This window comes from Corylus avellana, chromosome ca1 (genome assembly GCF_901000735.1).
Source record: "Corylus avellana chromosome ca1, CavTom2PMs-1.0".
In the NCBI taxonomy this organism is placed as follows: domain Eukaryota; kingdom Viridiplantae; phylum Streptophyta; class Magnoliopsida; order Fagales; family Betulaceae; genus Corylus; species Corylus avellana.
In genome coordinates, this window is record NC_081541.1 from 18,713,533 (window position 1) to 18,730,754 (window position 17,222).

General features: G+C 38.3%; 1 protein-coding gene and 1 non-coding gene across 2 annotated transcripts; one reads left to right on the plus strand and one right to left on the minus strand.

Annotated features, from left to right (window-relative positions):
- Positions 1-10,697: 10,697 nt before the first annotated feature.
- LOC132167348 (serine/threonine-protein kinase-like protein ACR4) lies at positions 10,698-14,407 on the plus strand. Its single transcript, XM_059578294.1, has one exon. The coding sequence runs from the start codon at positions 11,393-11,395 to the stop codon at positions 14,144-14,146; it is 2,754 nt and encodes a 917-aa protein (XP_059434277.1). The 5' UTR covers positions 10,698-11,392; the 3' UTR covers positions 14,147-14,407.
- A 788-nt stretch (positions 14,408-15,195) lies between these two features.
- TRNAT-UGU (transfer RNA threonine (anticodon UGU)) lies at positions 15,196-15,267 on the minus strand. The gene has a single exon. It is a non-coding gene; the product is annotated as a tRNA-Thr (tRNA).
- Positions 15,268-17,222: the final 1,955 nt, after the last annotated feature.

A 17,222-nucleotide genomic window follows, 5' to 3' on the forward strand; every position in this document is an offset into this window, starting at 1 on the left:
TAGATTCCAACAGTGTATTACTTTTCGAAATGTCAGCTTCTTTCCTTTTGAAGAATGAATCGATAGTTTTAAATTTTGACATGATTCATGAACCTAAAATTTTCAAGTTAAATCATGACCCTGTAAGAGACAATCAAAGTTTATAAACATTAAACAACAAAATAAGCAATCATACGGATGTTAAAGTTTATTCAATCATTCAAATTAATAGTGAAATTAAATTAATGTTTAATCAAAGTTTATATGGATATAAGCAACAAAATAAACATTAAAGTTTAAAACCCACAAATTAAACAGAGGATGAATAAAAAATGTAGCACAAAAGTTTAGAGTTTAGGAAATTACTAGTGTTGTGACTCACCTGAGAAGATAGAGAGAGTGTCTTTGATTTCAATTTCCTAAGAACCCGTCGGACCCAAAAGGGCCAAATTAACTGAATTGTAGAAAACACCAAAGTATTTGAACTTTTCTCCTAAACCCTCTTCCTGTAAAAGGAGCAAAATATAAATCTAAAACTAGAACATAAAACTACAAAAGCAATTGAGAAGCCAAGAAGGAGGAGACAAAGAGTTACCTGTGAATCTGACAATCTTTGATAGAAAGAACAGAGAACGAAGAGACTAGAGAGAGTCTGAGAGATTGAGAGAGAGCGTCTTAGAGAAAATTTTTTTTTTTTTTTGGTGCTCCGCCACTGGCCATAATCACTCCAAGAAAAACAAGGGAAATTTGACCAACTACACATCATTGAGATATTACATCAAACATGTGATGCGTGTTAAGTTTGAGCAAGGCCAAAAAAGGAAACAAATGCTTATATCCCTCACAATCAAAGCTTAAACCATAATGACAATAAACAAGAGCAATTCAAGTCATGAATCAAGGTAAGTGGCTCAAGAATGTCACTTAGGCATTTTGTCAAACATGTGGTGTGCACAAATATTTAGTCATGTGCAAAGAACTCACGTATAATGGAAAATCATACCTAAATACATCACAAACAATGTGTATAACACAACCACAATCAGAATCAAGCATAACAATTAACAATTAACATGAAATGAGAAAAGATTAAATCATGGGAGGGAATCATACTGTTCAGTTGCAGAGAAACTTGAAGAAAGTAAAAGAAAATAAAAATGTTTCATGGTTACCTGTAGTGACCGTCTTGCGGGAGAACTGGAGTCTGGAGAACAGCCGAAGTCTGCCGAACAAGAGAAGGGATGGCCGGATGGGGGTGCGGCCTGTGCGGGAGATTGTTGAAGGGTGGTATAATTGTAAATTTTTTTTTTTTTTTTTTTTTTTTAGGGTGCCGTGGGTTTTAGCCTTTAGGTAAAATTGTAAATTTTTTTTTTTTTAGGGTGCTATGGGTTTTAGCCTTTAGGTAAAATTGTAATTTTTTTTTTTTGGTGCCGTGGGTTTAAATTTTTTTTTTTTTTTTTTTTTTTTTAAAATACGGCACCCCCAAGGTGCCATGTGGCTCCGCCACTAGCTGTGCCCATCACCCAATCTAGTCTTTCTTCTGTAAACTCCCCTCCCTCACGTCCGTTATTCCACATATACTTCGGTCCGTGAAAGCCTAGATCGCGGAGCCTAGAAACTTCCACGTTGTTTTAAAATCATCCATCAAATTTACTGCCCTTCCATTTCCACCAAATTTTTCTGTCAATGCAGCTATTTCGTTAAAGACCCCTCCACACACCCACGGCATTTGGTCAATAGTTCCTAGATATCGCAATATTTTCCATGTCTCATTTCTTTTGGGTGTCTCCGGGTGGCCGTAAAAACCTGTGAATTTTCACAGGTGTTTATCCACAGTGAGCTGCACTTTAGCATTAATATGATGGTGACTATAGTTTTGAACAATTACCTTAACTCCTTCATTCCACAGAAGTGCAAGCCCTCCACTTCTTCCCACACTCTCAACGACAAAGGCATTATTGAAGCCCGTCTGTCATAGTATTTTCTCCATTTTGACACTTCCTAGCTTGGTTTCCATGAGGAAGACCAGATTGAGTTTCTTATCCTTTACCATTCGGCAAAGATCCCGAACTGTCCGGAAGTTCCCAAGCAGCTGGCAGTTCCAACATATAAGGCTCATTGCGGTCGGCGGGGCTGAAGGTCAGCCCTCGCCATCCCCAAACAAGATGATTTTTTATCCTTCTCATGTCCTTGGGAACCTTTATTTCTCATATGAGTCTTCATACTTCCTCCCTCATTAATAGGAACCTCAAATAGGCCTGTCTCTTCTAACATTCCTTTTTTTCTTTTGTCCCCGACCTCACTAACAGCCACACTTTCCCCACCATCTCCATTTTCCTTCCCCTGGTCCACCCTAGTCTTGCGCTTCCAAGTTTGAGTAACAGTCCCCCTACCACCCCTTTTTAGTGGGCTGATGCCCCCATTCCTCTGAACTCTAGTAGGTCCATCAAAAAGCCCCTCAGCAGAAACTTGGGCTTTCCCTTTCTAAAGCGTACTTCTCCCTTCTGCCAAAGCATAGGCCCACGGGTATTTCATGCACCCCCACCTTGTTTCCATTTCCCATGGCTAAATGGGGTAACTTAAATTTGCCCCCTATGTTGATTATTTCCTTCAGTAGCACCTTCTCTCTTCTTTCTTCCGCTGCCCCATTTCCTAAAATATTTTGATCTCCCTAATTTGGGGGATTTTTAGTAACCGTTGCCTCGCTACTAACCTCTTCATTACTTTCCTTCTCTGGCTGGTTGTGATTTCCATTGAAAATCTGGCATTTACTTCTTGGCCGTGAATCACTCCCCTTAATTCCTCCTTGAAATGGGACTACCAGTCCCTATCCTATCCAGCTGGGCAGGCTATGGTTTCCTCATTTCACCCCTTCGGCACTTCCTCCCTTCTGGGCTGCTACACCGTGCTCCCCACCGTCATCTTCCGTCGCCTTTCAGCTATCATGATCCATGTTGGCCCTCTCATTATTGATGTTCTCCTCCATGGACACTGGCGGAGATGAATGGGTGTTTGTCCCTGCTTGCCAATATCTCCCCTTATCCAGTCTCCATGTTAACGAAACTCTCAACCACAGACCATATTCGAGCGTAGCCGCTTTGTATTCCTCTCCATGCAACCGATATCTCGATGGTGTATTCATCCACATTGAAAGCAAAAATGAGGTAGCCTCACGTATTGGAAAGCTACCCATATTGTTTTCCCATTTAGCTTTAGTCGATGTCCCCTTGATAAAGGTTTTGTCAGATCAACTTGTACCATAATCCTTAGGTATTCTCCCCATCCCACACCATCCTCATCTGTTTCGACCTCTTCACCTATTCCCACCGTCGAGCCAATCTGATACCCTACCTCTTGACCAATAATAATCCAAATTTGCATTACTGGAGGCTATAACCATGTATTTATAGACCAAATACTCCTAAACCTAATTAAACTACGAATTAGAGTCGAAATTGTAAATTACAAAGCGTGTCCAGACGGGACATACCCCCTATCCGAAAGGTAAATAAAAATACATGTAAAAGGCAAAATAACACAGTGGTGTTCGGACTTGAGGAATCCGTGTACGGACACAATTTTCAAGGAGCTTTTTACAGCCTGTTTTGACCTAGTAAACATAGGAATTAGCCAAATCTAATGAAACATGACTTTGTAGATCTTTGAATTAGCTTTCCAATGCCACAAAGATTGCTCCAATCAAAGGTGTAAAACTATAGATATGGCATTTTTAGTAAAAGTTATCAGATGAAAATAACATAGGCGTCCGGACGGTCTCCAGACGAGATTGCAGACGTGGTTCTCGGGTTGAGGCTCGTCCGGATGGGATGCAGACGATCTTAAAGACGAGGCTTACTGATTTGCATCATTCTCCCCTGGTTGGAGAGAATTCAACCTCGAATTCAAACAGATCTTTCCACGATCCTTCAGATGCCTTGTCAAACCATTCCATTCTCCTCTTCTCAAAATCAAAACAAGGCAACACCCCGCAATAAACATGATGCGCTTCATCATTGACATACCTTGATGATTGTCGTAAAGGCCCCACACACCACTTGGCAATATTTTGGGCTTGTCGTACTTCTCTCGTTCATTTTCCCTCCCACATGCCATGAAGATACTCAGAATGAGTTAGCCGTTGTTTCCCTTGTAAACATTTAATTTTTCTCATCCGCATCAAACTCATCACAATCATTGTTATGAGAATCAGAGAAGATATCGTCTATACCAAGAAAATGAACATACCCTAATTCTTCATCACTAAAATTAGGCACATCACCTGGAAGGTCTTCATCAACCACTTTATAATCTGCGATGTCATTTGTGGGTTTTTCCTCTTCCAATGGGTTATCTTCTTCGGGGTAAAGGCTGCCAAACATGGGAGAAAACTCATTTTCTTCGTACTCTTCCTCTAGGTCGGATGGCAAAGGTCTTTCATTCAGATCTACCTCACAAACATCGTCATCATAGGTTGGTGGGGAATCTCAATCCATGAATCCTTGTGAAGGATCTTTAATATCTTCATGCTTGAACTCTTTATTAAGGAACTCATATCCTTGAAATTCTTCGTCCATAGATTCCCTTTCCTCCTCCACCGAATATGGGTTAGGTTGTATGAATTTGAGGTTCGCGAATAACGGTCAAGTTGACCTGTCGCAGCATCTCTGCCTCAGTCCGTGCCCTCTGTCATTAAGATTGCACCATATGAACAACAACCCCGTTATCTTCATCCACAAAGCGTGGATATGGTTGATAGGGCTTGCCAAATTGGGCCATGATGGCCTACACCTATTCCCATAGGATCTCCACCTGATCCTCCATGCGTTGCCAATGAATCGCCGACTAATTTGTCATATCTGCCACCTCCCTAAGCACCTTCTTTTTGCCTGACTTTTCTATCTTTTCTTTTTGGGTGTCAAGCTTGACACCTCGTCCCGTGATATAGCATGGACTTATGCCGTGCCGTTGCAAATTCCTTCCGTACTCTACGCCCTGCATAAGGACTGACAGGTTCACCCTCAACGATAAATTTGTCTCTCGCACCGACGTACCGTGGTCTTGGTTGGCGACGATGAACACTCGGACCATCCATGTTGGCCAAATGATTGGTAGGGACCCCGTGTTGGGTGCGCGTACGCTCCTTCTTCCACACGGTTAGACCACCAGACCTCTCCTCCATGTGCCGCAAACAAATCGCCAGTTGCTCCTTATATGCTGCCTCCATGCGAACATGCACTTCGTTCATGTCTGCCAGACGGTTGCCCCTTCCCATTCATGGAAAGTAACTTGGGCTCTGATACTAATTGATATCAATTGATGCAGCGTAACTTAGTGGGATGCAGCGAATAACATCATTAAGCAACGGATAAATACTTCTAGATCTTGAGACTATCAAGGGATCTAATAAATCTTCTTCATACAAGCTGAATATTATCTAGGTTTTGAAGTAAAACAAAGAACAAACTCAACTCTAAGTAATTCTTATTAAACAAACTCAATAATAATCCAAATTTGCGTTTCTGGAGGCTATAAGCATGTATTTATATTCCCAAGACTCCTAAACCTAAATAAACTACGAATTAGAGTCAGAATTGTAAATCTACGAAGTGTGTCTGGATGGGACATACCCCCTGTCTAGATAGGTAAATAAAAATAGGCGTAAAAAGCAAAATAACATAGTGGTGTCCGGACATGAGGAATCTGTGTTCGGATATGATTTCTATAGAGCTCTTTACAGCCCGTTTTGACCTAGTAAACATCGGAATTAGTCAAATCTCATGAAACATGATTTTGTAGATCTTTGAATTAGCTTTGCAACGTCATAAAGGTTACGCCAATCAGAGGTTTGAAACTCTAGATATGACATTTTTAGTAAAAGTCGTCAGATGAAATAACATAGGTGTCCGGACGAGATTGTAGACGAGGTTCTCGGGTTGAGGCTCATCCGGACGGGATACAGATGATCTTGCAGACGAGACTTGCTGATCTGCATCAATATAGGAGGGAGCAAAGACAAAATCAGATTCCCTTGGTTTGACAAGCACACTAATCAATCAGGGAATCGACAAACTATTGGAGAGCTCAATTACTAAAGCATGTTTCAAAAGGGCCTTGCATTAGAAGACTAGTGGCCAAAATAGAACTAGTGAAACAAGCCCACAATCAAGATTAGAAGGCACACCAGAAAAGCATAAGAAGATTGGCGACCCAAACATAAATGATGGAACAAACCTACTGTCAAGATCGGAAGGCCCACCGAAAATTTTCAGATTCCATGGTTTGATTAGCACATTGTTCAACTAGGTAATCAACGGACTACTAGCGGGCCCAACTACTGAAGCCCCTATCGGCGACCTAAAGAGAACTAGGGAAACAAGTGCACGGTCAAGATCAGAATGCCCACTGGACAACTTTAGATTCACTTGGTTTGATCAGCACACTAATCAACCAAGGAATTGACATACCATTGGAGGGCCTAACTATTAAGGCCTCCTTTGAAGTGGGCACCCATGAAAAGATCGGGGGCACAAAGAGGACCGGGGCAACAAGCCCACGGTCGAGATCAAAAAGCTCACTAGACAAGTTCAGATTCCCTTGATTTGATTAGCACATTAATCAATGAGGGGATTGATAGACTAATAGAGGGCCTAATTACATAAGCCTCATTTGAAGGAGGTGCCCAGTAGAAGACCAGTGGCCTAGAAGGCCAGAAAACTACAAGACAATTTCATATTTCCTAGATTGATCAACACACTTATCAACGAGGGAATCGATGGACTACTAGAAGGCTCAACTACTAAAGGACGATTCTGGAAAGCCAACCAGTCGAAGTCGCCTAGAAAAGAGTCGGGGGCCCATTAAACTAAAGGCCTAATGAACCGAAGACCTATAGGGTCCCCCAAACCATTGTCCAAGAAGCCCGATGGAAGCCTAAGCACACCATTACGTAGTAGCCTCTCACAGTCGATCAAAGACCCACCAGCTTAATTAGTTAACAACCCATGCGCTCCAATTCTCACGTTCGGCTTGACGCAGTGGATCGTGCACCCTACTAGCTCACGTAACGGCCTGCGCAAGTCATACATGCCCCTTATATGGGACGTGTGCACTCATTGCCTCTCCCGAGCGTTCCTCCAACAGGACTAAGGGCTTGGAGAATCTCCATGTAAGATCATTAAGACCCTAGAAAACCTGTATAAAGAACCAGCTAGTACCCCACCTCCCATCACAGGTATGCCCTTTTTATCATATACCCTTACTTTGCGCAAAATCCCACTCTCCCTTCCATGTTGACTTGAGCATTAGAGGGTATCGTTGGTCACATCACCGACACCTTCTAACCTCCTTTGCTTTTCTTGTAGCTTCTCCTCAACAGGTGGAAGGTGACGGGCACCTAAGTGTACCAACATGTTTAATATTAAAAAACTCCATTATAAGATGAGTTTCTCTTATATAAATTTGTATATAAGCTTAATATATATATATACAAAGGCATGCTTGCTTAGCCAAACTTAATACCTTAGACCCTTTACTTTTTTCTTTTTTTTTTCATATTTATGTTTGTGTTTATATTGCAAAACATGTTTATATAAACTTGAGGTTATAATGTGTGAGGTTGTAGATAAGGTTATAAGATATAATGTAAATAGTTCATTCCATCATAAAATATATGGAGAAGAGAAAACCTTCAAACCAGACTTTGCGTAAAAACCCAATTTTACAGCATTCATCAAGACTTCAACACGTAAGCAAAAAGCATAAAATGCAAGAAGCGGTAAAAACACCGGAACTTTCTTGTCTTTTCTGCTCTTGGATATCCATGGAAACGGTTTTGCAGTGAGGCTTGGAGCTGGGCTCAATTGGGAGAATTTTTATGCAATTAGTTTGATGCTCAGAAAGAAAAATAAAAAATCAGTTGAAGGGGCTCAACAGAATGAACAATTTTTACGATTGTTCCATAACCCAAAGAAAACACCTCCTTCTAAAGATCCACCCAACGGCAGCCAACCCACAAATAACCCACTCCACATAAAATTCCCAAACACCACTTCCTCACCGCCACTATACCACATTTCATGGCTTGCATCGCTCTTGCATCTCTATTTGTTGGCAAATCCCTTCCCTCCTGTGTCGCTGTTGAAAGGGGGAATTGGTTCTTTTGTTTATAGGTTTTCTTTTGTTCGTAGGATTCGGTGTTTTCATATCCATTGAATATGGTGGTTTTAAATGATCTGCAAATCTCTTATTAGATCCATTTTAATAGAAGGGGTTCTCGAGGGAGAAACTTCACTTAATTCTTAGGAATTTTATCGCTTTTGCAATCTCTCTCTCAAAATTTAAAAACTCCCAAAGTTTAATTTCTTTTCCTAATAGAATAGTCATTCCGCGAACTAAACAAGCACTTAGTGCATTGAAGCTCCTCTCCAGTTAGGGTTTGGGGTTAAATTAGATGATCAAATGGTGAAATGACCATTTTACCCTTCAAACTTTATGAAATTACAAAGTTGCCCTTAAATTACAATTAAATTTTTTCTTGGGAAAACCTCACAAAACCCCTATAAATTTCCACGTGTTTCAAAAGTACTTCGAAGTTCAAAAGCTTTGAATTAAGGGATTTAAACTTTCAATTTCATTCAAGTACCCCATTTTTGTTATAATTTTGTCAGAATTTTCAAAATATCCCTATTTATTATTAGAATTTTTTTTAAAAAGATTTAGGCGTTTGTTCGATTTACTAAATAACTAAATTGAGAGTTTTAAAACTTTAAGGGAGGAGGATCGTAAAAGCCATAAAAGTAAAGTTCATAAGGATTAAGTGAAGTTTTCTCTAAATAAATTTATAAAATTTATCATAAATACAAGGTTGACGAAATTAATTTTTTATAATTTTAAAAACGTTGTTTTATCTAACTAAATCAAATGATAAAGTTTTAACAATAATTAACTAATGATTAGCATGTATTTATGAAAAGGTATAAAATCAATGACAATACTTAATTACTTTATATGATGAATAAATAAGTTATTGAACAGTTCAGTGAACAAAGTTGAGTACGTTTGAAAAATAAAATAATTGAGATTAAATACAAATTCTAGCCGGATAATAAGTTTTGACTAATGCTCGAAACAAAATAAAAGGAATTAAACTTCAACATTCAATATTCGATTAAATATAAAATCTAGCTCGATAATAAGTTTTGACTCATACTCGTAACAAAATAAAAGGAATCAAACTTCAACATTCAATATTTGACTCGATTATTGCTCTAATACGCTTATTAGCACGTGGTGTAGATTAGGTGCTTAAGAAATTTGTACTTAGAAAAAAAAAAAAAAAAACTTGCACCGAAACATATTTACAATCTAACTAAAGTTTATGATGCAGGTTTTCTAATTGGTATACAATTCTTTTATAATTTAGTGACACATGTTAACATATGATTAAAAGGTATTAATTTTTTTTTAATGGCCGACGTGACTTGAATTATATTGACACATAATAACAATCTGTAAAAAGAAATTATAAACTAGTTTAAACACTAGTCAATTCCTGAACTTTCAATTGCAATCAATTTGAATTCCTTCGTCAGATTTTAAATGTTAAAAGTGAGACAATGACGTTTATTCTCATGACTTTTTTATAAAATTTTAAATTTACCTTTAATTCCAAGCCCGTTTGGGAGTGCGATTTCAATAAGTGCGATTTTATAAATTGCGTTTTTGAAATCGTCACTTTTTAAAATCATACATGCGTTTGCTTAAACTTGTTAAAATCGCACATAATTTTTCCACGATTTTAAAATTTGCATTTTTAAAATCGCAATCTCAAACACTCAAAAATTACGATTTGGTTTAAAAACGCAAATTATTTCTTTAAAAACACACTCCCAAACTGGCTCAGATTATTTCTTTAAAAATGTAGATTATTTCTTTTAAAAAAAATCAAGCATATTTTGGTCTTTTTAGGGATAAATCAAGGAAGTTAAGAGCTAAATCTGACGGAGGAGATTTAAATTGACTGCAATTGAAAGTTGAAAGGTTCAAATTGAAAAATTTTGAAGTTTAAAGGGAGCTTTTCAAATCGCATAGTAATTCAGGAGTTTAAAGTGAAATTACCAAAAAAAAAACAAAAAAAAAAAAAATTATAAACTAGTTATAAGTTTAAACATTAGTCAACTCATTATCATATATTCAACTAAAACGTACATAGCTCCATTGACCAAGCAAATAATAAGTAAATAAAACATTGCTACATCAAGAATATGCGTTGCCGATTTTTCCCATATATTGTTTTCCTGATCGTAAGGCTATAAATAGCATTGAGCCCCACAAAGCAAGAAAATAATAAAATAAGCCTGGAAAAAAAATGAAATAACTATAATTTTCCATACAAATCTCGAATGCATGCAAAAAGGCGTTGACGAACACTACAATTACGCACAAAACTAGAGAAGGCAAAGCCGCAAAGGCACGGAAGAATTTGATTGAGCTGCAAAAGAGAAGTTTATGGAACAAAATTTGCATAAAACCAAAGAAAGTAATAAAATATTTCAGAGATTGGTTCCCAAGTGAGCAGTCATATATCCTGGCATGAAAAGATCAAATGGCATTAACTTTTCATTTATTGTCTTCACCTACGCTTTGCCTATATTCAGAAGCTGCAGTTTTATTGCATTTAATGCAGCCTCTCTCTCTCTCTCTCTCTCTCTCTACACATTCCTGCCTCTGCCTGCCTGCAATAGTAATACCCTTCAACCATCAACCCTTTCTTCTTTTTCATGCAATCTACATCTTCGCCAACACTCCCAAATGCAACAGCTATGCAATGCAATGGAAAGAGAATCTTGAGGCTTTGTCATACATGGGTGTTGTTGATGAAACTGAGAGAATTTAAAGAACTCCATGGCTCCTAGCTATCTAAGGCGGTCTGGCTGCAGAGTGCTTGTCGGTATAAAGTTGCTGGAATAATCTATCATGCATCGATCTTGACTGTAAGTATTTCTGGCAGCACAAAGAGAAGAAACATATCAATTTTTCTCTCATTGTTGGTCTTGAAGAACAGAAAAAACTATCTGGGTTTGTCTTTATGTTGTTGCTTTCATGGTTGGTAATTGGCAATTTCCTGTCTTAGTAGAAAAGTCCTGATCTGGGTATATTTGTAAGTTGTGGCTGATCAAGAGCTTCTGGTATGTGGTTGTTATCACATTTACTTCAAAATTTCTGTTTATGTGGAAACTGAACCTTATATACTGTTTCTTCTTCTTCTTCTCCTTAACCGTGGAGGCAAGGAAGTAGGATGGTGTTTCAGTTGAGTAGATAAACTTCAGAAGGATTAAGATTGGCTTTTCTGCTAGTTTTTGTATTAGGTGGGAAGTCTGTTGTTATCTTGGAAAACTTAGGTTGGCTTTTTGTGATGGGGTTTTTGATAGGAGATGGAGATTTCCTCATCCGGGTGATGAATATGAAGAGTTGGAGAGCAGGGTTTGTGGTTCAGCTTATGATTCTATCTGATTTATGGTGGTTAGTTTCAGGTCTAGGTTCGATGTCTTCCATTGCCATTTCTTATGGTGAGAAAGGTCCTGTTTTCTGTGGTTTAAAATCAGATGGGTCTCATCTTGTAACTTGTTATGGGTCAAACTCGGCTATAATATATGGAACTCCAGCTCATTTCCCCTTTGTTGGTCTAACTGCTGGCGACGGCTTTGTTTGTGGGCTTCTAATGGATTCTAACCAACCTTATTGTTGGGGTAGCAGTGGTTATATTCAAATGGGTGTTCCTCAGCCCATGATAAAAGGAGCTGAATACTTAGAAATCAGTGCTGGCGATTATCACTTATGCGGTTTGAGGAAACCCTTAACCGGAAGACGCAGAAACACTTCTTTGGTTGATTGTTGGGGCTATAACATGACAAAAAACTATGATTTTGATGGTCAGCTTCAGTCAATTTCAGCGGGTTCTGAATTCAATTGTGGTTTGTTTTCTCAGAATAGGACTGTTTTCTGCTGGGGCGATGAGACTAGTAGCCGAGTGATCAGCTTAATTCCTAAGGACCTGAGGTTTCAGAAGATTGCAGCTGGTGGATATCATGTTTGTGGGATTTTAGAGGGGATAAATAGTAGAGCCTTTTGTTGGGGAAGGAGCTTGAACATTGAGGAAGAAATTTCTGTGGAAAAAGCGGATCAAGGAAATGTAGACTTACCTCCAAATGTTCCAATGCTTTCTGTTGTTGGGGGAAAGTTTCATGCTTGCGGAATTAAGAGCTCCGACCGCGGAGTCGTTTGCTGGGGTTTTATCATCAAATCCAGCACCCGTCCTCCTAGTGGCATTAAGGTTTATGAAATTGCTGCTGGAAATTACTTCACTTGTGGAATTCTTGCTGAGAAATCTCTTGCACCCGTTTGCTGGGGTCTCGGATTCCCTACCTCTCTTCCTTTAGCTATCTCCCCAGGAGTCTGCAAGTCTACTCCATGTAATCCCGGTTTCTATGAAGTCAGCCCTGAGAATGCCCGTTGCAAGTCTTCTGACTCTCGTGTTTGCATGCCCTGCAGCAATGGCTGCGCTGCGGAAATGTATCAAAGTTCTGAATGCACTTTGAAATCTGATAGGCAGTGTGCATATAATTGTTCAAGTTGCTTCTCAGCTGAATGCTTCTCAAATTGTACTTCTTCATATTCCAATGCCATTAATGGAAAGAAGAATGAAAGGTTTTGGTCACTGCAATTGCCAGTCATCATCGCTGAGATTGCCTTTGCTGTTTTCTTGGTTAGTATTGTGTCTCTAACTGCAGTGTTATATGTACGGTACAAGTTACAGAACTGTCAGTGCTCAGGAAAGGAATCAAAGTCGAAGAAGAATAATAAGATTGGTTCTGCGTTCGAGAAAGATACTGGGAAGATCCGCCCTGACCTGGAGGAGCTGAAGATGAGGAGGGCACAGATGTTCACTTACGAGGAACTTGAGAGAGCCACTGGTGGGTTTAAAGAAGAATCCCTTGTGGGAAAGGGAAGTTTTTCCTGCGTTTTTAAAGGGGTTTTGAAGGATGGGACAGTAGTAGCGGTTAAAAGGGCTATAACATCTCCCAACAAGCAGAAGAATTCGAAAGAGTTTCATACGGAACTTGATCTACTTTCGAGATTGAACCATGCACATCTGCTCAATTTACTTGGATATTGTGAAGAAGGTGGAGAAAGGCTTCTTGTTTATGAGTTCATGGCTCATGGATCCTTGCATCAACATCTTCATGGGAAGAACATGGCCCTGGATTGGGTTCGAAGGGTCACAATTGCGGTCCAAGCAGCACGAGGAATTGAGTACTTGCATGGTTATGCTTGCCCGCCTGTAATTCACCGAGACATTAAGTCCTCAAACATCCTCATTGACGAAGAACACAATGCCCGAGTGGCCGATTTTGGTTTGTCATTATTGGGACCTGCAGATAGTGGCTCCCCACTGGCCGAGCTACCTGCGGGAACTCTTGGGTATCTTGATCCTGAGTACTACAGGCTTCACTACCTTACAACCAAATCTGATGTGTATAGCTTCGGTGTTTTACTATTAGAGATTCTTAGTGGCAGGAAAGCCATTGATATGCAATATGAAGAAGGTAACATAGTTGAGTGGGCAGTTCCTTTGATTAAATCCGGAGACATAAACGCAATTCTGGATCCAGTTCTGAAACCTCCATCTGATCTTGATGCCCTGAAGAGGATTGCAAATGTAGCTTGTAAATGTGTGAGAATGAGAGGGAAGGACAGGCCATCAATGGATAAAGTGACAACAGCTTTGGAGAGAGCACTTGCACAGTTAATGGGTAGCCCATGCAATGAGCAACCAATTTTGCCTACTGAGGTAGTTTTGGGAAGTAGTAGGTTGCACAAGAAATCCTCTCAAAGATCTTCTAATCGGTCAGTCTCAGAAACTGACGTGGCAGAAGCTGAGGATCAAAGGTTTGAGTTCAGAGCACCTTCATGGATAACTTTTCCTAGTGTTACTTCTTCCCAGAGGAGGAAATCATCGGTCTCGGATGCAGATGTCGACGGGAAAAACTCTGAGGCAAAAAATCTGGGAAATGCAGGAAGTGTTGCTGGTGATGGGTTGAGGAGTTTGGAGGAAGAGATTGGTCCTGCTTCTCCTCAAGAGAAGTTGTTCTTGCAGCACAATTTCTAAAATGTTCCAAAAAGTTCCAAAAAGCTTCTGAAGCAGAATTTAGGTTTTGAGTTTTTGATTGGTCTTGGTGGGTTTGGTGGATTAGTTTCTTGTAGGCTGAAGAATTGCAGGTTGAAATTTCCTTGAATACTAGTGCCACTAGCACCACTACTATTGGCCACCACATGACTTCTTCATTTAGTTTCTTATGTATTCATTTCTGACAATTTGGTATTTACCAAATCTCCAGGAGACAAGATTTTAGCAGTTTGCATTCTTTTATGTCTTGTAACTCCTGTTTTTTTTTTTTTTTTTGGCTAATTGCTTGTATAGCTGAATTTCCACTAATTGGAATTGCTCTGCCCAGGAAAAAAAAAAAAAAATTTGAGTTTCTCAGAATGTTGGTTTCTCTTTTGTGATGGATATGATTGTGTAATGAACAAGTTGTATGCATCTCAATTTGTGGGGAAGCTGTACCCTTTTATTGGTAGGTTGAGGTAATAAAGAGGCACTCAGTGTTGGTAGGTATTCCTTCCAGAAAATTGGTTTAAAATTTTTACAGTGGAATTGAAAACTTTGAATGAATTATTTTGCCAGTCCTGGGACTCTCTTATGCTTTAAAATCTTACCTGCCACATTTTTTTGGAAGGAACTATTTAAAAACCACTTAGATTGACCTATATAACATGAGTAGTTGAAATTGGACTGAAATTTAGTCTCTAAAAAGTGACATTTGTCCTTAACACGTCACGAATACATATTTTCTTACTCATGCAATTAAAATACATTCATATACAACTGATGATATAGCATTAAAAATTAGCTCCTAGATTAGGACTTCGGTTTTTATTATTATTATTTTTTTTACAAACTCGAATTTAAAGGTTAATTTTTACTGTCACATCATTTAATTTTCAGAGTCTATTAAATACTATTACTAAAAAAGCATAGAGTTTTCCATAGTCAATCAAGAAAAATGCCTTGAGTTACCCCATTTTGAATTGTTTCTCATATTTGCCTAGGAAAATAAAAAGCAAGGAATTAGATCAAATATGAAAAGCCTCGCGAAATGCCCTCACGCAGGATCGAACTACGGACCTTCAGTTTACAAGACTGACGCTCTACCACTGAGCTATAAGGGCTTGCGATAATGGATTGATCAAATATATTTTATAACAGTGTTTTTAGTAGCCCAACCCAAATTCTATGTTAGGCGTAGTGTTGTTTTGCTAAGGTATTGCCCTCGGGCCTCGGGAAAAGAATTTCCAAAACATGTGGACTGTGGAGAGTCAAATTAATTTTATGATACGATGCCGTTTATTTTGCATGAAAAAAAAAAAAAAAAAAACTTAATTTGGTAATATTCGGCCATTTACAGCTAGAAGATTTTTCACAATGAGGAGGGAGGTGCTAATATATATAATCCCAATACGATTAAGGCATAATTAATATGACAATCGTTGATTAATTAAAACACAAATCTAATCATTATATTAGATTATCACACGTACCCAAGTTAATGTAATCTGGATCTTTATATGAATCCGTTTAAAATCAAGCATTTACCTTTTCTTTGCTTTTTCTTTTTTTGTAATTTAGATATTAAGTTTCAAATTTTAAAGTTTGAATTACCTAAAAACCAGCACATCAATTCTATTTCAAATTTTAAGTTTGAAAGCCTAAAATTAAGCTACTTTTAAACTAATTCATGAAGCCTACTACACCCCACACACACACACAAAATCAACATTTTTCCTTCATTTCTCAAAGAACATTTCAGCACACATTGAGTTCTCTCAAAATCCCAAAACCAAGAAACCCCAAGAACACCCATTTGGCCATAGCAATTTTCCTATTCCAAAGCAGTTTTTGCAGCTTAATTATCTTCTGTTAGGGGTCAAGTAGAAGACATTTTAGCATAACTTAGAGATAATATCTTATCACATTGGGAGTGCTTTGTTCTATTTAGTCTTTCATTTCCACTAGAATTAGGATTTGAATATTAGAGATAATATCTTGTTGAAGCAGTTTTCCGAATGATGACGTGGAAAGGGGTCAGCACAATAGTTGATGACCGAGCACTGAGCTGAAAATAAGAGATAAGAAAAAATGGATCAAAGCTGCCGGCGTTGTCCGGCCAGAGGAAGCTCCGATGCCTAAGTTAGTCACAATGTTTAAGGGAAAAATGAACTTGAAGATTATAGATCAAAGAAAGGATGAGCAAAGTATTCAGTTTCAGAGGGTGAAAAGAAGTTACCGAAATTATGAGAGGGGACCCCCCTTTTATAGGCATCGAATTGTTCTTGTTCATCTAACACTGTGGACTCACCGAGCGCCCACGTGTTGATAGTATACTAAAACAAGATATTTATTTCTAACATTCTAATATTCCGAGAATAACACTCGGTACCTGCCTCATGCTCGGTTAGCCAAGCATGATGGCCGAGTGTCAATAATACAACCAAATATAAAGCTGCCCTGCCGAGCATGAGTTTATTTTGAACAGTAAATAAATAAACGAGTATGGGGAATGGACCGGTAATTTAGAACTGGGCCCAAATTAGCCGAAATTTGATCCAACATATCTTATCAAATTTTCTTTTTAACATGTGTGCACAAGAGGAGGAGAGAGATATTATCTTATCATTATGAGTAGTTTATTCGGGTAAGTGTTTTATTTCTCCTATGCATTGTAATGTCTATTTAAAGGCGAGTAATGCTATATAGCACTCCATGTCCTTCTTATGTCCTTCCAAAATTGATGTCGTTTTTAAAGACGAGTAATGTTCATGAAAGCATGTAGAAACCGAATTCTCTTACATGCATGTAGCATTGGTTGCGTTAAATAAGTTTTATGAAAGCATTGATTTTTTTTTTTAATTTTTTTTTTATTATTTTTTTTTTTAAGGATAAATACTAAAGATGAAAACATTGATTTTGAAGTTATATTTTAATCACAAAATCTATAAAAGCATTATGTTTTTAACAGCAAATGAATTGGCCAAGGAAGAATATACCCTAGCTGAATCATGGTATCTAGCTTAATCTAAGTGCCAAGAAAAAAAAAAAAAAAAAATCATTCTAGGATTTTAAACAC